The sequence below is a fragment of the Ascidiella aspersa genome, chromosome 2 (genome assembly GCF_963924565.1).
Source record: "Ascidiella aspersa chromosome 2, kaAscAspe10.2, whole genome shotgun sequence".
NCBI classification, from domain to species: Eukaryota; Metazoa; Chordata; class Ascidiacea; order Phlebobranchia; family Ascidiidae; genus Ascidiella; species Ascidiella aspersa.
Window position 1 is genome coordinate 5,044,109 of NC_139448.1, and position 24,691 is coordinate 5,068,799.

Here is a 24,691-nt window from a genome sequence, read left to right on the forward strand (position 1 = left end):
TTGCGCGTAAATCATTGACCTGCCGCGAATCCAACTTACGTGCCGGGCAATCGGGATGAAATTGTGCAAGCCGACGATTATCAAACAACAGTGCACTTACCGCTACGGAGCGCCGACAACCTTTGCCCTTTCAAAACAAATACAAGTGTGCGAGTCTTGGCGCAATCTGCTGTCGAGTTTTTACCGCACAAGTGTTCAGGTTTAACTCAAGTATAGCCTACGTATAACGTATGCATTGATGTTAATAGAACTAAGAATATCGCAGCCCAGTTATAAGTAGCTAGCATGTTTAACGTTAGATTTATTTGAAACTCTAAAAAATGCTACCTACTTCTGTATGGGCTTTGTTGTTCTTACTTCTATTAACATTAATGCATACGTAACCCCAAATCAATAATAGTTACTCAGCCTATATAAGTTCGTATTATATGTAACGATTGCCAACCTTATGTGGTTCACGGTGACTTGGGCAAATACCCTAAACACACGTGACCTAGTGATATAAAAGTCATTTAACCCACATATTTTTTCTGCACGTTTCTTTCGTCAAAGTAAAGGCTAAACATGGACAAGAAATTATTTAAGTACAAAATTTCTTTGGCACTATTAAGGGCGTTTATTTACTTCATCTGTTAAAAGGAAATGTGCTTGTCGATCACTGCACCGCTGACGCTTACACACACAAGTAAAGCTCAAAGTTTAAAACCACGAGTGAAACGCAGGGACAGACATTATATTTTAACTCATTTCCAAGGAATATATATTTTTGCCATATTGAGATCCTGTAACAGCGAATTAACCCCATGTTTATTCTTGAAATATATGTTTTTTGAACCAGTGATTCTCAAACTGTGTGTCTCGAAAGATTCCCAAGTTTCCCGCGACACTCGTAATTTTGAACAAAACATCCTATTTGTATAATAAAAGGCCCGCGGACAAATGTGCGAGATGTGGAAGCACGATATCCAAGTTGAAAAGGTTAGGAAGCACGGCTGAAAACAAACGTCTTATCCCGACTTGACACGGGATTTTAAACATTGGTCGTTTAGTCTTATTATAGCTTTCTGGCTAAGGCGTTTGTCAAAGCAAACCAAAGATCGTTAGACCAGTGCTTCCCAACCTATTTCAGTTCGCGACCCACCTTTAATGCAAGTTTTATTGGTCGACCTTCAATAAGATATGACCAAACAAATAAAGTTACATAAAACCTGCATTTTTACTACTGGCGTACGTACTGAAATAGTTAATGTGAGACAAAACATCTAATTGTTACGTACTTGTGATGTTGTTGCATAAATGTTACGTAATGATAATAATGCAATAATTTCCGATCCAACAAAAACTATAACATTTAGAAATTCTTCGCAACCAACTGGCTGGGAAGCACTGGTTTAGAGTTGTAGACCAATCGGGAATCTTGTATTACTATAGTCTTTAATCAATTTAATTTTTTGTATTTTCAAGTAACCGATGAAAGGCTTTTTTTTCTTTTTTCCTTGGCACGCTTCTTTAACCAGTGAGCTCTTTATGAAAATTTCATACTGAGCAAACGATTGTTGTGGTGGGCATAAATATTTGAAGACTGAGTAAGAAAAGTCATGCGAATTGTTAATAACTGGTGTACAATTTCACCAAACTGCGGACAAAATACACGTTTAATTCACAAAGCTTTCTTTTACTAGTGCTTTTTCAATGTTTATCCCTTTGTCTAAGTTTATCACTGGAACTTTGAAATATATCTAACTCTACAAATGCGGGAGAAAAGGTTTTTATTCGCTAGTTTTCTGAGCAAATAGTTTTAACATACTGTAGGTCTGTTTTTGCGACTTAAGTAACTGGAACATTATTAGGTCGTATAATTGTTATTTAAAAGATTTTAAAGCTTACTGTTTGTTTGTTTAACTTTAAACTATTTTCTTATAAAGTCGTTTATTAACCAGAAAAGCACATATTGTCAAACTAACAATAAAGCACGTAAGGTTATGAATCAAGCACATATTGTCACACTAACAATCAAACACGTAAGTGGTAAGGTTATCATCTTGTTCACATCCTCAATGGGCAACACAAACAAACTAGTCTTCGCAGATTGCTTTAAATTCTCAGAGAGCAAACGATTTTAGGTAAGTGCAGCGTTAGCGAAATTGGTGGGCTGTGCATTTGCAAGTTGCGGAGCTTAAATTGACCCATGTTTATAACGTATACACGTTTATAGAAATCTGATTTAACAAAACCCTTTAAAACAGTGGTTTTCAATCTATTCCGGCCATGTACCACCTATACCAGGGATGGCGAACCTTTTCATTGCGCGGGTCACAAACACGACATTTATACTTACAAAATGCATAAGTGGGTCATATATTTGACTATATGCTAATTTTATGTGAAACTTTGCTGATTCCCACGTATATTAAGATCATAAATAGTTAACAAATGCTGCAGCATTTATTACGGGAGTGCAATTAAAGTAGGCCTACTCGTCACCCCTAGTCACCCTTTTGCACGACCCACAGATTAGGCAGCCCTGATTTAAACTGTTGGCTTTATACTACATAGTTCTATCTAACAAAGAATTATTTGTTTACAATTATTATTTCTTGAAAATGATTGACAAGATTTCGGTATTTCTAGAAAGACAAGTGGGTCATCAAAAATCTGTGGTGGGTCACTTTGTGACCCGCGGGTCAGTGGTTCGCCATCCCTGACTAATACTAAGAATGACTTTTTCCTGTCACTGTGCAGCGTGTACCACCCGTTGTGTGACTATAATGTTCTCAAATTACTAACATTAGTTAAAGTCATAAAGCCGTAAATTGTAGAGAACATTCATTAATGTGGAAACGATGTAATACAAGTAAACTGCCGACGAAACACAATAACACTTGCGTTAAGTTTCCTAACTTTGCATATGGTATATGAACTGTCGCTGCAGGCATAATAACATTATTCAAAAACAGCTTCTCTGGCAATTGTAATTCTTCTCCAACTTTTCAGCAATCTTTTCAAGTAGCCTTCATCAGGGTGAATGACACTGAACGTTTGTTATTGTTACAAGATGAGCTGATTTTGCATATGACCATATAGCTAATTGCTCACCACCTGCAAAGCCTTCGCATATAACTAGTCGTGTATATCATATGTTGACATTCCCTGCTTTAAAAACTTATCAGTCTGTCAAAAAAACTGCTGTTTTACGATAAGCTCACATACTCAGCGCACTATGTTTCGTGTTTTGCCCATTCAGCAAGTCGTCGGCAATAATCATACCAGCAAGCCTGTGCATGTGCAGCCTTGTGACTAATCGTCGCCGCCAGATACTAGTTCTACTCCGGAAAGCGTTCGGGCACGATTTGCACGGCACAAACCGACCAACAGACTGCTCTTCACAAGCTGTCTATCATATTTAATTCATCGCTAACTATAGCACTTGTTTGTTTACATAAATTGGTCCAAGAGAAACCGAAACGTTGACGGTTACATTTATTTTTAGCAATGTATCGGTTCGCAAACATATTAGTATCGGCAAACGAACCTATCCATTTTTTAACGCATCACGAATATGTATTAGCTAAATACCAAATGGAATCTCTCAGCAGTTGGAATCTGATTTATAATACGATAAATGAAGTTATTCAGATGTCACTCCATAACATATGCTCGTTTCCGGATTAAAACGCAAAAAAAATCAATAGGAAAGATGAGACCTTTCCGCAAAGCCTTGGATATTCGTGGCGAAGTCCACCTAAAAGTTTGAGATATTTTACTTGCTTTGCGTGGAAATATTTGCAATTTTCATACAGACTGATAAACCTTGCCAGACTATACTGCAGTGTTGTAAACAAGTCACATTGAAATAATTGAAGTCCCAGACAAGTAATTTGTAACGAAACCTAAGTCCAAGTCAAGTATTTAAAAAATAATAAGTCAAGACCCATTCCAAGTCATAAGTTCCAGCACGTATATTAAGAAAGTCATTTCCAAGTCAAGTCATTAATATAAAAATTAAACGTTTTAAAAAAATTTAAAAGCTTTAATGTTTTCGATAAATAACTCAATTTTGTTACAAAATATTTAATAATAACACTTTGTTTCAACGCAAGTTATTTCACCCAATGACGTAAGTTCAAGTCAGATTATTTGTGGAAGGTTGTTTTCCGACTAGCTCCTCTCTGAGCCTGCAGAGCTCAGTTGGTAGAGCGACGGTCCCAACTTGACCGCAGGTCGTGAGTTCGAACCTCACTGCAGGCTAGTCGTTTTTCTTTTTTTTTTGCCTGCGCTGCTTGCATCTTAGATCGACAGATTTAGTAAGTGTGTAATGGCTTTCGGTGTACTAATTATACGTAAACCGTAATCGTTGGTCAAAAAGCAACTTCAGAAGGGCTATATCTTAGTTGTTAACACACATCTGTGTGCATGTTTTATTGAATAAATGGTATGGCACTGTGGATCCCCTTCAATTGAATTACTTGTACTAACTGATTGAGCAAGCATTGGCGTATGATTGTTTCTCGACTCGCTCCTCTCTGAGCCTGCAGAGCTCAGTTGGTAGAGCGACTGTCCCGGCTTGACCGGAGGTCGTGAGTTCGAACCTCACAGTTGTTTTTCTAGCCTGCCCTGCTTGTATCATAGATCAACAGATTTGGTGAGTCTGTTATGGCTTTTCGGTGTACTATTTGTAGAAGGTCTTACGTCAAGTCAAGTCAAGTCATTAAATTAAGTCATTACAACACTGCTATAAAGTCTCCTTCTATCTTATGTGGGACGAAAATAATATCTGATGTGGGAAACGACATGTTGTTTAAAAGATGAACCAAAATATAAAACACAATAATATCTATAACTATTTACATTATTGAAAGAATTTAAAAAAGCAACAAAAAAAAACGTTTTCAAAATACTGAAAAACCGATATGGGGGAAATAACCCCCCAGTTTAAGAGATTATATGTCAGTTTCGGAAATAAAAAAACATCATCCTGTTTTACGAGCGCTGTTGAAGTTCACCTTGCAAATTTGACCTTGCAGAGTCAGGCGGGTAGCGCGTGGCAATCTCTGCAAATAGAGCCCTCGTAAGCTCGTGGCTTACAAAGCACTAGGTTTTGTGTCGCAATTTAAACATAAGATGCGTCATTCACCGAATTTGGTAAGTGCTGATGGGCTTGACTTGTTATCGAATTGTTTCGAGCTGAATCCTTTGTGATTAATAAGTGGTGATTAATCGAAATTAGTACAGCGGGGTCATGGGCTGTAAAAAAGGTCAAAATTAAATAATATATATAAAAAATAGTTTGCGTTGAAAGCTCGTAATGTCCTAATGTGAGAAATGACATAAAAGTTATTTAGGATTTCAAATTAACAAACTACGCAATCTTATATCGTTTATTGTTGAACTGTTTAAGTTAAAAATTAAAACTTACCTACAATAGCGTCACTGACATTAAAAAAAAATTACATTCGACCACTGGCAGAAAACAAAAATGTTCTAACAAGACTGATGCTTGCTTTTAACGATTTTCTGCTTTTTACAACAATAGTAGGTTTTTGGGAATGTGTCACACCCGAACAACTTAAAATACAATTATCCAAGAATGGTTTGTCTAAAAAAATAAATGAACTTAGCTTATTTTATAGACTTGGTTCCTCTCGAAAAATGTATTTCGGAAATCGAAATGCTCCACGACCGGAATGGAATATACCAGCTTTACGTGTAAACGCCATACTTGAAGTATTTATTTACAATTTTATTGTCGAAGTTCGATCCACCACAATCATTATTATCGTCCAAGTTTTTTCTATCGAGATCATGTTTGGCAACGATATGTAGTGGTTTTAATGGATTTATCCCACCAAAAACAAAGCAAACAAAAAAAGAGAAAGAGGGTTCTTCTGAGAAAGTGCCGACGTTTCGATTACCTATACCTATACCAGTAGCCTGTAGGTATTGGCACTGAATAGATATTTTTCAGAAGAACCCCCTTTATAATTGATACAATGCCTGGCAGCAGCAGTATTTAAAAAAAATGAAGTTTTTACTTTTTTAGTTATATGTTATTTATACTCAATATTTAAAGTTTGTATATTAAAACATTAAAATCTAGCATAACGCCCTAAAGATGGTTTTGCTATCGTTTAATTTGGGTTGGAAAAGATGGAGTTTCGCTTGCTGACAGCCGGAGATTCGTCACTTTCGTCCGAACAAACCGTCTTCGACAAACTTCTGGGCGACAAAACATAGGCTTCTTGTTGCGACAACAAGACAGTGTCGCGTTGCAACGCGATTCCTGTTCGTGTGATCTATCGTCGCGGTCGGTTATGCCGTCACAAAACCGATTGACGTCGATGTACATGAAAAAGTTTCCGTTGGACCAAATGGAGCGCGTCGGAATAAGTCCTAACTTGTCGGAATGAGGCCTAAATGGTCAGAATCAAGCCTATACAACCTTTTATCTAACCCCAAATCCTCATCTATAAGTACATCACTACTTTCCTAAGCCTAACCCATTTTCTAACCCCACCCATTACCCACCAATAACCCAAATAGGGACAAAAATCTAGTGCCAAAACAGCGGCGCCCTAACGACGCCGGTCAAACTAGTGCGTCCAAACGTCGACACCAAAACGGCCGATGCCATACCGATGGCGCCGATCGTCCCATATCCTCTACCTACAGTTTTAGTCGTTATTCTGACCATTTTGGCCTTATTCCTTTGAATCTAGGACGTATTCATACAGGTTTAGGTCTTATTCGATTTTATACTGTACTGGATATTACTGCGTATTTGACTTTGTGTTTGGTCTTAATACTTTGTTATTATCGAATATTCTGCTAATGTTGCTTTGCATGTGTTATTGTGTATATTCCCGCTAGAATATAAAGTTTAGAATTCACCAGTTCACTCAAACTTATCTTCAAAATGACTTCCCATAGACGTTCGTGGTGACGTTCTGTGACGCAATTTCTAAAACGTGAGCAGGAGAGGGGTCACAAACTGTTGACAGCCGATGGAAAGGGAGCCAAACGCCATAAATGGTTAAACAATAGTGTCCTATGCTTGATTTTGGATTACATAATGGAATCGGGCCAAACTGAAAGTACTTTTAATACACTTGGATATACAGTTATATGACCGTTGAGTATAAAGGTAGTTGTACATCATAGTGTGGTGCATTGTTTACTTTTTTTCCCATGTTGCGGAGAACGTAAATCAGCAAATGTTTTTTGACGTGGGTATAGACAGAAATAGCTGGCGCAACCACACTAGTTTTGCTCTATTGTGTCGCAATCCTCCAAGTTAGAACGTGATACATGGCTGATAAACAAATGGATAGGCTACTTTTATTGGTCTTCGTAGAACTGCTTTCACTTTAAGCGTATAAATATTTGCCTTCGTGGCGTTCCGTTTAACGATTTAGGTATAAAACGCTCCTTATCCAATTTCGACGCAGTTATAAAAGTGTATTCAGTTAAAGCACTAATGTAGTTTGTTGCTTCGTGTTTTAAACTTTTTGAATTTTATTCGGCGATATCTATCAGTTGATATTGATAAATGTATTCCCATCAGCTTTTAAAATCATTTTGTAAATGTGTTATATTCAGTATAGTTGTCCGCGGAGTTATTATGTACGGACATCCGTTTAGAACAGTAGGTTGTAAAATTTTAAATTTATTTTTAAATCAATTAGAAACTAATGCACTAAATGTGGTAAGATTGGTATTTATTGCCCCAAAAACATAATTACCCAAGGGTATAGTTAAAAAAGCATGTATTTGCGACAAGGAACCAAAAGCAATATAGACTATCTTGCGCCGAACAATAATGTTCAGCTAGGACAAACATTAAAACATACACAAGAAAATAACTATCTCAAAGAAAGTATAAAAGTTTATCTAAAATAAAGAAATCAATTTGTCGTGTAATTTCATTTCGGTAAGTGAGCAGTATTTTTCCGTTCAGTCCGTTCGAAGTTTGAAATGTGCAAATTTAATCGTAAAATTACATTGGGGTTGTCTTAGGCGTAAAAAGCAATAATCGTAAATTAATTTAACCCTAAACAAAATTCATCTGAATTGTTTTGAAACATTAATAGTTTTATATTAAGCTTCGCGTAAAATTCTCTAAAATACAATTTTTTTTATAATATTTTTTAATTTACAGTATACCAACAATGCGAATAAATGAAGTTTTGGTTATGAAAAAATCTATTAAAATATTTTTTACCTCCCATTGTTAAAGATTTTAACCAATTTTTTGGTATATTTCATGGATTTCGGGGTTAATGTATACTACAAGACACTGTGTTCGAATAAGAGAAATACATAAAAATAAAACTTGATATAAATAAAACAAAAGTCTCTGTAAGACTGATCAATTTCCAAAAAATGTGCCAAATCTATTATAAAAGTTGGCAGTTTTATTGCTTTATTAAAAACGTTTTTCAGGATAGTTTTGCACTTTTTATTGAATAAAAATAATTTATTATTATTAACAGTACACCGAAATCCGTCTCAAAAGAGACTTCAGAAGGGCTAGATCACAGTTGTTGAACACATGTCTGTTTGAGTATTTTATTATTGTTAGCAGGTTGTCAGTTTGTAAACGGAACGCTTAAAACATTACAACATGCTGAAGATTATTTTGATTGGGTGTGCGCTTGTTGTAAGTATTACTGGACAGACCACTAACGCAACTACAGCTTCTGATTCTTCCACCAGCAATACTTCAATGCCCACAACCGAAGGAACCACTGAAACCATGGGAACAACTGATGGTGCTGATGTCATAATGCACTCCTGGTTTCTGGTCGTCATGGCAACACTTGTCAACCTCATGGCAACTTATTACGGTCGATGAAAATAATCCGATCGACCGACATTTAGCAATCATCTGAATTTTTTAAAATAATTTAGAGGCTTTTACAATTCTATACTTTCGTGTCTGGTATACCATGTAATGAACCATACATAGCTTTTCTGTGAAGGACAGAAATGAACTTTCGTGTTCAACTGCTCTGATGATTTTCTATGCGCAAATTACATTAGTTGTAGCAACATTTGTTGTATTCCGTCTAATTTAGAGTTCATTCTAACAAAGTTGTTTTAACCTGTTATTTTACAAGTTCAAATTCTGCATCGTAAAAGTAATAATGCTTTTCTGTTTACATCTTTATTCAACTTGATTAGTGTGTCGCACTTTGTGTTGAATAAAAAACGACTGGCAAACAAAATATTGTTTGAGTAATGCTTCTTGAATTGCTAAAGAATAAACTTGACAAAAAGTGTTGTCATCAACAGTGTTAAGGCAAATGGTAGAGCAAGCTTTAGAGAAATTGTTTATGATTTTTCCCCATGATTTTTCATCGACAAACATAAATACGGCATTAGCTGTATCTTGCGATGTTGCCTACCGTTTAAGATTATTGACATTGTGTCTAAAACGCGCTAATTTAGTTGTAACGAAGTCTAAGATTTGGTACTAATATCTTTATTCAATCAATGTTGGTACATTTTCATAGCAACGCGATAAAGTGGTACGCAAAAGCTTTTGTTTTTTGTTTTTTCCATTTAAATGTATTTTTTTTAAATTATTTTTTTGTTTTGTTATTTTCATTTATTTTGTTCGTGTATAGCTTCCGGGTCTTTAACAGAGATTTGGGAAGTTAGTATAAGTGTTATATAAATGTAGCTGCCATAAGTTATACTGTATTCCCTTTTCAATCGACCTAATATTCCAGCAATAGAGCGAGTTGTTAAATTGATAAACTTATGCTGTTTAAGCAAAATGTTTATTTGGTAACCAGGTGGGACTGAACGACAGTAGACGTCACTATAGGTGATACGTTGCCAGAAACGGTAGCGAACCACTGATAACCTGAAAAAAAAAACACTTTTAAAAAAGGCACGCCTAAACACGTTACGCTCCTAAAACGCCTCTTAAAACCGTTGCTTAATCAAACTTCAAGGTAACTGCCTAAACTCAGCCATGGTCTCCAACCCACGTTTGTATAAGCACGGTCAAGTGTAGGCTACTTCCATGTATACAGTAAGGTTCGTTATGCGATCAAATGTTGACTGTTTGTGACTCCTTGACCAGGAAGGGCTCTTTTATTTGTAAACCAGTAAAACGTTTTGAAAGCACTTTACGTAAATAGTGAAAAAGACAAAGAAACACCTATGGTTGGCGAACACTTTAAAAGGGCTTCTTATTTGGCAAACGTGAACAAATAAAACAGCTTATGAAACTACTTCAAACGCCAACCAGCAACAAACAAGCCAAGTGTGTAATATACTCAAAATAATTGTTTTCCTAAGTTGATAAACTTGAATTATTTATCGCTGTTTTTGGTGGTCTGCCTGTTTACACCATACTTCAAAACTACAAAAAACAATACCTTGGCCACAGTATATAAAAGCCTGTACCCAGATTTTTTGTGTAGTTGTCATAACATAAAGTCACTACGAAGATTTGTTGCGTTTAAGAGAGGAGTCATTATTTTTTAAGGGCGGCAGAAATCTAAGGATGAGATATATAGGGGGCCCAAATCAAATTTGTATTGAATTCAATTGACTGGATTTAAATATTAAGAAATTTTTGATCAAATTTACATTGCGCTTGATAAAACTGCTGTTAGTTTAAAATTCCATCACATTTTACTTTAGATCTGCAACCAACAAACATTGCCGTTAATTAACTAGTAACGCCCGTTGTAGCTTCTGTAAGGAAATATAGGGCATGTCGAAAGATTTAATTGGGACGAATGTGAACCAAGGGTCGTAGCTTGGCAGTGCTGTAATGAGTTTAGTCAATTACATTGTACTTAAGTCACTGTTTTGAAGGGACTTGACTTGACTTAAGTCTTTTGGAAAAAATTGCCTGACTTGACTATTCAGTCTTTTGCAAAAATGGCGTGACTTCACTTAAGATTTTGCGCAAATGACTTGGGTTAAACTGAAGTGTTTTCATTAATCAATTTTTTTTTTTATAAAATTGTGAAGTTGGCGTATTTTCAAAAACAATGCGATCCTATAGAAAGGACCACTAAAATGAGTCGGAGATGGAATTTCGTGAAAAAAATGCACAAATCAAGCGAAACAATTGTGAGATTCAAACTGACGACCAAGGCAATATAGGCTTCTACATACTTGTAAAACTTTTAAAGTGCTAGGGTATAGTATAGTTTGATAGTTTGCGCTTCTAAGGGCGAGAAAAGCCTCTTATAGATGTTAGGTTTTGTTACCAAACTGTCATGAAATGCATGGCGCGTTTATGCTGACAAGAATTGTAAAACGGTTAAAGAAACATTGGTAAGCTTAATAAGTTTCGTGCGTAAAATTTTACATTCCAGTAGTTAAAATATGCAAAAAACCTAATGACACGATAAATGACAGTACTTCTACATATTTGTAAAACTTTGAAACCGATAAAAATTTTTGCTTGCTAAATGTTGCCCTTATTGTTGTGTTTTTAGTTGAGTTATTGTTCCACTGAAATTAGGGAATAAATAACAATTTGTTTTTGTTACTTCTGGCAGGAAAACACTAGTACTGAAACTCTCAAATTAACACAGAGAAAGCTCTTAGAAACATGCTGAAACTAATTCTGGTCGGTTGTTGGATTGTTGCCAGCGTTTCTGGCGAGACTTACTTTCTTGAAAGTAATATTATGGCTGAACCGGAGCCGGAACCTTCCACTGCTGAATCTACCACAAAGATGGACCAAAATGACAACAATGCTACTACATTCACCAGCAGTTTTACAGGCACGGTAACTTTACCCGCCATCGAAACTACTAGCAATGCTGAGGCAATACCACATTCGTCATTCCTAATCACCATAGCAACTGCGCTGGTGCATCTCATGGCAGCTAATTAAGATCGAAGTGAAGCACACCAAGTGTAGTCGGTAGCCTGTGTTTTCAACATAATTGGAAGTATTTTACTGTGGCGGACTGAATGTCTAGATTGAGAAGATATTGATACTCGCCCTTTAAAATGGGAGAAAATGTTAATTAGACTTCACTGTCTTGATTAAAACCAGTCATTTATAATTTCTAGTCATTTATAAAATTTGAATGATTGATTCAAATTAAGAAACTGATGATGCCTTATTTTGTGGCGAAACATATTTCTTTCATAAATGCGTAGAACTTGTAAATGGATGACTTTAATTAAGACAAGAAGTATAAAACAAATTTTACCACTGTAATTTTCAGCATCTGCTATTTGGTAATGCACCACAGTGTTACTGTGAAGGGACATCCGTTTCCCAATGGATCTTTCCTGATGTTATTGCTGTGCCGAAAATACGCGAGTCTTATTTGTGTTACTTTTCAATTTAAATGGATTTCTTCAGCAATCGTGTAATGTTTATGCGAATCATGCAATTTTCTTTCTTGTGTCCTTAGAATAGGCTTCGCTGTTGACTTAAATTCTAGTAGCCTATAATCAATTGATTTTGGTTTCGTGCGTCGTACGCAATAAAAATTTAGCCAAAACAAATTTGTATTGTTGGCAAAAGAAATACTTATTTATTATGTAGAAAGTTTTCGTACATACAGGAATAACAAACTGAAAAAAGGGTGAATAAAATTTTTGCAGGGGTGAACCAGCCAAAAGGGGTGAATAAGGGTAAACCGTTAGAAATGAACGATAGCTTGCGAAACAACCTAAGTCATTTTGTGCTGTTATATATAAACGAGATAGTTTTATCATATCATGAGAAAAGGGTGAATAAAATCTGGAGATAGATCCTAGGGGTGAACAAAACTAAAAAAGTTTAAGAAGCCCTGTCCTAGCACATAATATTCGCTTAGATGTCTTGGGCTGCACAACTCAAAATGTTCTACGAGAGAGCAGCAAAAGCGTACGAACGTTGATGTAACCACTTTAACATGTAAACAACGCAATTTAGTTCGATAAGAGATAGCATTTAGTCAAGAAATAATGAAACCAACTGCCTCATTTGCAATATGTTTTTCATATCAGTTATAATCGCAAATTCGCACTCATTAAATGTGCAAATATCTATTTAGGTAATAATGAACGATACACACAAAACCACACATATGTGCCTAACACCTGTGATCAAGCCCTTATAAAGCTGCTTGTTGACCAACGATAGCGTCATAGTAGGCTAAACCGTAATCCATCGCAGGCTAGCCTAATCTGTTGATCAATGATGCAAGCAAGGCAGGCTAGAAATACAACTAGCCTGTAGTGAGATTCCAATTCACGTCCTCCGACCATACCGGGACTGCACGGTGGCTCTACCAACTGAGCTACATGAGGTCGTGAGTTCGAATCTCACAACAGGCTTGTTGGTTTTCAATCCTGCTTAGCTTCCATCAGGTGTATTTAAGTAATAAACCGAGCTAACATCGTTATGCGTCGCACACAAAAGGTTTCCGAAGCCTTATTCTGTGCATACCTGGTATTGGCTCTACTAAAATAGAACAACCATGTTAAAATTCGTCAAAATGCTATAATGTAAGCAGGAGGACAAATTAAAGCATTTGGACTTGAAGAAAGCAATTTTTTGGTATTGTAGTCAGTGTATCTACAGTTTAATGAAAAAGGTGTAATTTAAAGTAGCCTACAAAACAAGCGAAATACAAAAGGTTAATATTGTATTTTATACACACTCAATATTCATGCTCTCCAGCAAACATTTCTTCTAGTGTTTTGTATTAACCTGTTGTTATCCCTGCGTATTAATAAAAAAAGAAACAACTTATAATGTTTTAATTACTTCAAGTCTGAAAGAACGGTTTCCGGCCAACTTGATTTTTTCATACCCCACTCTTCCAATTTTGAAATTTCATTAAAAGATAAATTTCAAATCAAGCCCTGTCCTGTGACATCGGAATAAAAGCCATGCAGGGGACCAATAAACGTCAGGCTTTAACAATTAACGAAATATTTTCTTTTTTGATAATAATAAAGAAACTTAATGGAATTTAATTATGATTACTACAGCATATAATAAAATGCCCTTTTCATGAAAAACATTTGTGTAGGCAAATATATTGCTAGTAATAAAATTAAACAAAACGGTTCTTGTAATTTTCCCATTTTGCCCAAAAAATGCGTCATGATTAGTTGTGAGAATAGCTTTCAAGACGTGGAAGTCGAAAGATTAATTTCGACAGCTTTTGTAACTGAAAGTGTAAATTTCACAAGAAAATGGTCATTTTCATCATAGATTACAATAGTTTAACTCATCTAAGATCTTTTTTTTAATATTTACTAAAACCAAGGAGTTGTTGTTTAAAGTTTCCGCGTATTTTTTTCTCGTAATAAGTGAGAAAGCTTTTCGAATAATTGTCTCGCTTTGTGGAAAACAACAAAGTGATCATTTGTGTAAAAGTATAGGACAAGCTTTTTATATTTTTGTTGGTTGTAATTTATAACCTATTTTTAGTACGGTGAAGCGCTTTTACAAACGTTAGGGTTTGTTTTAACTGTGGTCTCATTTTTCAAAAACAATAAACTCCTTTTGTGAGTTTATCTGTTGCTATTTTTGTTGGATTATAAAAACGCAGCCAAAAAATAACCAAAATTAAACATACATTCTATATATTTTACTTAAAATGTCCGAAAACAGGCAATATTTTGTTAACCTAAAACCCAATTAATTTAATTAATTTTGAACTTATGGTGATTAATCTATTCTAAAAGTATAGCTATTGAGGAACATTTGGAACGGAAGAGGCTATTTTCCCGGCTCTCAACTGTAACCAGATCTGCAAAATTACTATACAATTTATTGCTAAAGCCATTTACAGTACTTTAAAAGGCGATGGTCTAGAATCCTACCACAATTATTAAATCAACGCACAATATTTGGGTTAGGGTGTAAGTTAGTGTTTGGGTGATGGTGGGTCAATTATTATTACATTTATTATTTAACATGCCATAAAATTTATTGCATTAATAGAAAACTCAAAAAACATACAAATAACAGAGAAAACAGAACCAAAGTTTTCCAGAGCTTTAAGCAAACTGTTTAGTAATGATTAAGAGCTTGTTCTCCTCGAATCCCTGAAACAGCTGTTTCGAACCCCAGTAATTCGAAGGAAATCTGGTTCAGAACCACTGCTGTAAGGTTTTTAAGTTATATTAAAACAATTCAAATTTGTAGCCCAGGAAATTTAAGTGATTGGGTTGTTTCAATAAACTTTAAACGAAATGGATTCGGGTGATACAACGCCATCTGTGGCTTTCGGAACCAAAATGGCCAGACGCTATCAAATGCTCCTGGACAAAACTGTTCCATTCACCATTCCACGATGGATTGCAACCCTAGTCTTCTACATATCATACTTTATCAGAGTATTCCTCTTACAGGTAACAAATTGTTGACTTGCAATGGTATCCTAATTATTGGAAGTTTACTATTTTTCTTTACAAGTGTACTATTTCTTCCTAAGAAATGATAGGCAACAGTATTGGTGTTTTGTTATTTCAGTTTCAGTTCTACTTCACTTTTTGTAATACTTCGGTTTTGCTTACCTGTTGTTTAGGGTTCCAACCAAAAATTACATCTTTCAATATCTATCTTACATTGTAGTAATAATTACAAGTTGCCTAAGCCAGTGGTCTCCAACCTATGGGTCGCAACCCCAAGTGGGGTCGCCTGAAATTTTTGTGGGGTTGCCATAACTCACCATACTCCTGCTGTTTTAGTACGAATTAATTATTTCGTTTTCTTTATGACGTCACACAATTAAATGTAATTGAGTGCATATTCTACATAAAATTGCTTTTTAAGCTCGGGAAACCGCTAAATCAGCTAAGGTGACATTTAACAAAAACTAGATTTCTTTTGAGTTAGCCCAGCGAATATCGAACTTTCGCAAATTGTTCTATTGGGACATACTTTCAATGCGTTATAAAAGGGTTAATTTTACAAAAAGTCAAATTTGTTATTAAACGTAACAAACGTTGTTTGCAGCAATTATGCTTTGTATTCCCAATTATGACAGCGGATGCAGCAAAATACTTTTTGTGTAATTCGTTCAAGTAAAATAACAAAAAGGTTTCTACTCATTCCTTTTTAACCACATGGCTTTGTGAAGTGGAATTCAGTGCAATAAGCTTAATATTAAAAACGAAACATCGTACTTGCTTGGAAGTAGAGCATTACATGCGGTTATGCCGTTATGCTATGCTGCCATCATACTGAATGAAATTTATCGTTGAAACAAATTGAAATTTTTGTGTTCGCTCACGTGTTAAATTCAAATTCATATGTTAACTACTGTAAAACTTATTCATAATTTACGCACGAAATTATTCATAATTTACGCACAACCCCTCGTGTAACTTTGTTCCAGTATTATATTTTTATTTATATCTGAAAACAAAATCGGGTCGCATTATAAAATCTCATTTTATTTTATTATAATTGGGGTCGTTTATCAAAAAGGTTGCAGACCACTGGCCTAAGCTAAGCTACTGAAAACTTTTTTTAGCTGCAAAAATGTTTTTAAAGGCTCCCATGGAAAGGATTTGTGCCAAACAAAAACTTAATAATCCTCAAAACAACTGTTTGGTGTACTTCTAAAATATGTGATAAAAAATATGTGACGCGTAACTGAAATCTGTGTATCCAAATTATTATACCGGTACCATTTATCCCGAAAAATGATCGACAACATTATTTGTGTTTTGTTAGTTCAGTAGTTCAGTTTCAGTGCTGCTTTGCTTTATGTAATGGTTAAGGTTTCATTTATCAAATATTGAAAGAAGTCCAGCTTAGATAAAATGTACATCTTACAATATCCAAGTTTCAGTGTTTAATAGTTGCCTATAGCTTCGTAAAAGCTTGAATATAGCGTTTTTTAATTGAAAAGTGTGTTCATAAAGACTTCAACGGTAAGCTGTTGTGTCCAACAAACATTAAATTCTTAAAAAATTTGGTGCGCTACTGAAAATTGTTATAATTAAAGCACAATGTAAGTAGATATTTCAACGTAACCAACTGGATTTTATTTTTGTTTTTTGCAGGGCTGGTACATCGTCACATATGCACTTGCAATTTACCATCTAAACCTATTCATTGCTTTTCTGTCTCCTAAAGTTGATCCTTCTGTGTATGGAGATGATTCCGATGGTAAGCTTCTGTTTTTAGCCGGAAAAAATTATTTTACTTAGCATATTCAACACTATTATGTCAGAGGTGATAGCAGATCCAGCGCAAACCAAAAGTTATCCAATACTCTGTTGCTTACATACTTTTGTTGGGATTTGCAATTTTAGCAACATTTTTAACTTAAAATGCATATTTTTTTTTAAATATTAAGTTTACAATTTTATTTTTGTTATAATTTTTTTTGCCCTTTACTCCATTGATCACGTTTAAATCACATAAAACGAATCTAATTTATTAGCCCAACTAATATATTTTTAGATATTTCTTGTTCAATTAGATGAAATATTTAAATTAAAACCAGATTAACATATAAAGAGTTGATTCATAGAAAACAGTCCACAACTAGTCAATGCCAGTTAGAAATGGAGAGATTTTGAGTGTGGCATTGTTTTTCATTTAGATAGAAGCAGGACTGGGATAACTTCCTTACGAGTTATTTTGTTTGTTCAGTATTTTATGTAAATAAATGTGCAGACTTCTATTGTTTAAGGCTCTGTGAACTGAAATACAGGTCATATCATTAGGCCTGAAATGGTCCAATTTACTCTCGGGAGATTGAATAAAATTGCCCTGACAGGTTAGATAAGTCCCTGCCAATGTGCACTCAACCAGATAGATTACACTTACCAAAACCTTAATATCATGGTCCAGTAACTTTTCTCTTTTGAATTTCTTAAAAATGTTTAAAACACAAATTTTATAAGTTCATATGTAAATGTTTGTGTTGTTCCTTCACTTAAACGCTAAAAGGATATTATAAAGTTTTTTGCAGCTTAGTACCAGGATGCGCAAAAATGTATCAAATTTAGCAATAAATCCAAAACATTCCAAATATGTTTTTTTAAAACACTAAATTTAAAAGTTTACAGTAAAGTATCAAGCAAAAAATATCTTAAGCAGCGAAACCTCAAACACTAACTGCAACTTGCTTCTATTTTACAGATGAAGGCCCTCAGCTTCCAACCAGTAAAGGAGAGGAGTTCCGACCATTTATTCGTCGCTTGCCAGAGTTTAAGTTCTGGTACTCTGGAACGAAAGCCATCTTCATTGCATTCTGCTGCACCTTTTTCAGCGCATTTAATGTTCCTGTCTTCTGGCCTATTCTTGTCATGTACTTCTTTGTTTTGTTCGGTGTCACTATGAAGCGTCAGATTAAGGTAAGTTTCAGCTCAAATTTGATTTTTATATTGTTACAAGAGTTACTCATTACCCGAAAAATATGTGTTTGAAAACCTAAAAGACTAATATCACTAAATTTTGACCACATTGCCCATATTTCTTATTTTGTAAACTAATTTCTTAGCAAAATTTGTAAATAATTTTAGTTTGTAGTTTCTCCTGATATTTTTGTGTGCGACTAGTTTATGTATGTGCCTCAAGAAACGAGGTTGTAGAACTAAACTACCACTTACCACGATACTCAGTTATAGCTTTAAAATTAATTTTCTAACTGTCAACAAAGAGGTTTCTATTTTTCTGATTGAAACAAAAATAAATCCAAAAAAGGGGAGCTATCTTGGATACAGTATTAATAAAACTCAAGCGACGCGCAAGGACAAAGTTTAAAGCAGGGCTGCGGAGTCGGACTCGGGACTTCACGTAGTCGGTTTATTTTCCAGGAGTCAGACTCGAGTAATGCCGCGTAAAACTTCCCGAGTCCGACGTGCGCATGCGCAGTATCAAATTTTAAAACTGTTAAGGCGGCAAAATGTAAGTTGTAAAAATGGAATAGCAAATGTGAAATATTTTTAAACCATGTAATGTGGGTGGATCAATTATGACACCAATATGAGTGGATTGCAGAAAATCCACCTTAATTTAGTTGCGTAAATGGGTAAAATGCAGGCTGTAGAGTCAGAACTGGACTCGGGCCTCGACAAAATCTTACATTTCGCGGGAGTCGGACTCTGGTGTATTTTTTGGCCGGAGTCGGACTCTGGTTGTTTTTAATCGACTCCGCAGCCCTGGTTTAAAGTAACCTTGCTCACAATAGTTCTTTCAAACCTCATGGCTGTGGTTTTATGCATTAAGCTTTTATGATACAAATAAAATGTAAGTGTTTTTTATACCCAATAAAATTGTATGCCCATTTAAAAAAGTGCTCTTTGATTTTTACAATTGAAATGTGCCTTTTAATACTGTGTGTATATTTAACAGTGCAATATGTGCAACACATTTTAAAAGGGTTCCATTGGTTTTAGATTTCCTAATTTTTTTACAACAACCAAGGTCCTTATTGTTACATACCACTTGTTGCACAAAAAATATTTTTTTTATTTTTCCAAAAAAAATAACTTATATTTTTGTCTGTTTTAACTTCTATTTTTCTCTGTTTTTCCAGCACATGATCAAATACAGGTATTTGCCTTTCACCCACGGAAAGACAAAATACAAGGGCAAAGAAGACACTGGGAAAGTGGTGCCGCCCTCCTAATACCTTTTACCGCAATATTTATATAGTTTATTTTACTTGTGTCGGTTTCTAGAGGACGGTGCGCTGTTCTGCAGTGCTTTTCGCTACCGCTGCAAATATAGTAACAAAAGTGTCAGCGAAACAAAACCAACTGTTTTAATACCGAAATGTAATTCTCTGTTTGTGTTTTGTTTTTTTCCTGTGCGTGTATACGTTCGTGTTTGTCGTCATAAGAGAAACGCACTTTTACGGACGTATGTGTTTTGAGTGAAATCCTAATTACTTATTTTTTCTGTTAAATTCACCACCAACATATATTATATATACGTTTAGTTAGTGCATGGCTTTTAAAAAAAAATGCGTTTCTAAGGATTTTTGTTACCAAGGTTTATTAACAGAACGGTAAGCGAACATTGCAAATATTAGGAAATAAACGTCTTATATTGGTTTTATGAACTGTATTGTCCGATGCTGCACATTCAACCCTTAAGTAATCCTATACCCATTAGAAACAACACAATTACCCTTGACGTTTGCTGTGTTTATGAATAGCTAATGTACGATGGTAATTTGCAATTAACCTGTGTTTTTTGAAGTACAAACGTTAAACCTTTACACATTCTTGTGTAATTTTTTAGCTTCCAGGCTTGATTTGAAGTCGATTTACTGTTGTTTTGGTTCAGCATGCTTTTTAAATTGTGTGCTGGAATTGGAAACCATCAAAACATGCACCTTTGATTGGGTTTATTTTGATGAAGACGGACAGCTTCAAGTAGTACATTGGGAGCAGTTAAATAAGAAGACATAGACAAATCCATTAAAGAAAAAACCTATACTTAATCATCCTTCTGCATGCCTAATAAAATACGAATGTTTTCTTCGAACCGAACCAATAGCGTTTACGTAGTTGAAATAGATCACCGTTCAACATTTACTTTTAAAATCACTCTTTGACAATGTATTTCTATTAAAGACCCATGTTCATATAAGCCTATGTAGCGACTCGTCTAGCGGTACAGCTATGTTTGCCAAACCGAATTTCTGTTGTATTGTATTAACTGTCACTTTTCTTGTGCTCACTTACATACCAGTACTTTGTCCTTACAGTCCAGAACAGTCATCTCTTGTCTCTATCTTTACCGCTACTCTGCGACCTTCTGTAATGGTATGAACGCACCATAATCTAACGGTACAAACAGTTGCCGGCCAATACCTGTTCTCCTACATGCGTGTTTCGCAATTATACAGAGCCAACCCATTATACAAACATTACTTTTCCCATGTAAGAAGTTAATTCGACATTTATTTGCACAAACAGCCGTACCAACATTTGTTGGTAAACATTTACAATCAAATATGGCATCCATGCCTGTTCGCAATTATATAGAGCCAAACCAATATCCTAAGTAAATATTACTTTCCTCGTGGAAAAAGTAAAGTCGACTTTTATTTGCAAAACAGTCGTCCTGGCATTTGTTGGTAGGCTAAACATTTACAATCAAAAAGGCATAGGCCTGTATAGGTTTAAAATACCAATAGAAAGAGAAACACAAAAGAAACATGATTCTTAGCTCATAACTTGCATTACGAATATCAAAAGCAGTGGATTGGTGTCAGGGCCTTTGTAAAACAATCTTACTTTTCATCGACCCAGCACTATCTTTTCTTACAGACCAAAACCCTATGGTATATATAACCATTTGCACCCCAATTTGGCCGACTATTTACCAAAAAATATAAATAAAATGGTACCCCTATTTATGGGCTCTCGGGCCCTTTGAACACGAATTAGAAAACTTCTTCACGTAAACGCACAAGAGAGGTCTCTAAAGCTTAACTGGCTAATAATTAAACTAATATGCTTGTTGCCTCCTTGAGACTGCTCCATAACCCCAGTGGAGGCCGAGGGAAAAAAAAGCCCTGGAAAAGAAATCGTACGGCAACCCAATATCCAATATTCGTGTTTTGGGGCCACCGTTTTAACTCAAATGAGCATTCAATGCCAAGTATAGTAACGCGATCACTGATCAGGCAGTTTATTTGCACATATAGAGAACCGATATCTAGAGTAAGACAACCAAGGCAAAAACCAGCTTGAACAACGCTGATACGCAAGTGACGGAAGAAGAAAGACTGGATCCACAGGATGTAGTTGGTGGCTGAGTCATTCCGACAGTAGGTTTAGGACTAGTTTCACCCATGGTGGTTTGTATTTGGGTGCTGCTGCTGTTATCTACTGTAGTGCTGGTGTCGTTCTCTACGGTGGCTTCAGTCCTATTGGTTTCGGGCGAAGTTATGTCTGGTGTTTGATCTGTGTCGGTCTCAGCGGTCGTTTCTGGAAATGCCGTTGTCTTCGCTCTCTCAAAAGCCCTTGGGTCAGGTTGTAGCTCTCGCAGTTTGCTTGGAACTATGAAGCAAAATATTATGTATGTTAATCAGTGTTGTAAACAAGTCATTTTGAAATGACTTAAGTACCAGTCAAGTAATTTGTAAACTACTTTCCAGAGTCCAGCCTTTTTTAAATAAATAACAAGTCAAGTCCCAGTCCAAGTCATAATTAAGTTGCGCAAGTCAAGTCCCAGTCAAGTTATAATTAGAGCAAGTCAACTTCAAATCACGTCCCTGTCGTCAAGATAAAGTCATTTTGCCCATATGACAAAAAACAAATAAAGTCATTTTGCCCATATAAGTCAACTCAAGTTATTTTAACACAGTGACTTAAGTGCACTCAAGTCAAGTCAACTTAAGTCATTAGAGCACTGCTGTTAATTAGGAAGTTAAACCCTCTAGCCGGAACTCAAAGTAAAAAAATTAAGGTAAACAAAATTTAAAGCAAGAAAAACATTTAACTTAGTTTAACGAAAGTATGAAATCGAAATAAAGGTTTGAGGATTATGAAAACTAAATCAGTCATACTGTACTACCCTGTGAGCGTTGATTTTTCTTGATTTATTTTTAACAGTAAACTACCGGACATAACTCTTTAAATGTCACCTTTAATATCCCCTCTGGCGCTTAAATAAGCCTCTTGATTTCGATTAAACACCATTAGGATTTATTAATCCGCTAAACATTCAAAACTACGTATTTCAACAAAAAGTGTTTACGCCTGGCATCCAAAATAACCAACCGTTGTAAATAGGCAAAAAACTGGGTGAGGATGTAAGCTTACTAAGCACAAACGTGAAAGAAATAGTGTACGCATATAACAATTAAGGCCACGAGGGTTTCCCAAAAGAGATGTATGAGAACCCTGGCGTGCCGTTTTATTATAAACTACTAGGGGACATTCGATAATATCGGATCAGAGCCGATACCCGATACCAAGTGGAGTATCAGTATTCGTCCGACACTACTGTGATGTTATTAGGCCTACCGATACGATAACAAATTAATAACGCAATTTTCGCCTTTGCTTGCGATCAACTGAAGCTATTCTACCTTGAAATAATGTTTCACAATATAGTATGTTAACAACTGGAGTTAACCAAACTTTTCTTTTTGTACCGGTAACGCTGAAATAAATCTTAGCCTAAAAACCTGGAAAAAAATAGTTTTGAATCCTTCAATTTCACCTATTTGGTTTGTTTAAGCATGGTATGACGTCATTTGGTATCGCATCGGATCACGATACTTTTTGTTAAAGATATCGGGCATCTGTATCGGAATAAAATTTCAACTATCGGACATCCCCACAGTCTCACATCAACTCTAATTGTATTGTTCACTTATTTTTACTGTATCGACAATAGGCTTATTAATAAAATGCTTGACCACGATAAGGTAATAAAATTAAAAAAATAAATCAAACAGATGTTTTCTATATTGTGCACAATTGTTGTGCGTTATCTTGTTTCAAACCACCCAAATAAAACTTCTAAAAACGAGCGGCAAGCACCTAATTTTTTGAGTAATAGGTGCCTTAAGCAGTTGCATTACACATTTAAATAAATCAAAATTCCACAAAACCTATTATAACGAAATAATATACAAGTGGAAATTTAAATCTAAGATATACAACAGCATACACAAATATTTTATTAAAATACCTATAGGTTGGAGGAGCATTTCACATTTAGAAGCAGGAGCATTTCACATTTAAATAGATGAAAATGCCACAAAACCTATTATACCGAAATAATATACAAGTGGAAATTTAAATCTAAGATACACAACAGCATACACAAATATTTTAGTAAAATACCTATAGGTTCGCTAAGCAGGAGCATTTCACATTTAAATAGATGAAAATGCCACAAAACCTATTATACCGAAATAAAATGCAGGTTGAATTTTAAATCTAAGTCATACAACAGCATACACAAATATTTTGCCCTAAGCTTGGCAACAACTGGCTTACCTGGTACATCGATGGAAAACATCAGTGCGTTGTTTTTTACGTATTCAGACATCGCCCGTGGAATAAAGAAGGCGTTGGCGCGTCCAAATCCAGGATTGATGGAATACTATAGAAATTGCACAGTGTTTGATACGAGCTCAAACAATATGATCGATCAGAGACCGAATTACATCACATGTGAAATGAAATCAAAATTAAAGTGTCGACTAAGCAATGCTGTAAACAAGTCGTTTTGAAATGACTTAAGTCCCAGTCAAGTGATTTGTGAAATAACAAAGCCCAGTCTCAGTTATCAGTTGTCTAAGTGAAGTCATTATTTGAACAAGTCAAAACAAGTTACTGGTGTGAAAAATTACCGTTAAACTATAAAAATTGGTAAACTCGCACGAGCAATAAATATTTCAACTAAAAAATAACAAAAAATAAAAAGGTAGCAATCTAATCGTTTTGCGCGTAAAACGTGTAGATAATTGGCTTTATTTAATAATGAAATGTTAAATAAATATACTTAATTACAACTCAGGTGTTTTGACTTAAAGACTTAAGTCCAAGCCAAGTAAGGGAACACACAATAAGATCTAAAAAGCAACAATACATAAAGCCCAAAAAACTATAAAACCATAGTATTAAGACAAACGACATAATAAAGCCAAATACGCAGTAATATCCAGTACAGCATACGATCAAAATCGTCTGACTAAGACCTAAATCTGTCGGAATAAGGCCTAAATTCATCAGAATTAGTTCTAAATTCATCGGAATAAGGCCT

The 24,691-nt window shown here is 35.2% G+C and overlaps 1 protein-coding gene across 1 annotated transcript; it reads left to right on the forward strand.

Annotated features, from left to right (window-relative positions):
• The first annotated feature begins 15,141 nt into the window (after positions 1 to 15,141).
• On the forward strand, positions 15,142 to 20,094 carry LOC146163274 (protein RER1-like). Its single transcript, XM_083381620.1, has 4 exons — positions 15,142 to 15,342; positions 17,005 to 17,110; positions 18,092 to 18,306; positions 19,491 to 20,094. The coding sequence occupies exons 1-4, from the start codon at positions 15,184 to 15,186 to the stop codon at positions 19,581 to 19,583; spliced, it is 573 nt and encodes a 190-aa protein (XP_083237746.1). The 5' UTR covers positions 15,142 to 15,183; the 3' UTR covers positions 19,584 to 20,094.
• The last annotated feature ends 4,597 nt before the right edge of the window (positions 20,095 to 24,691 follow it).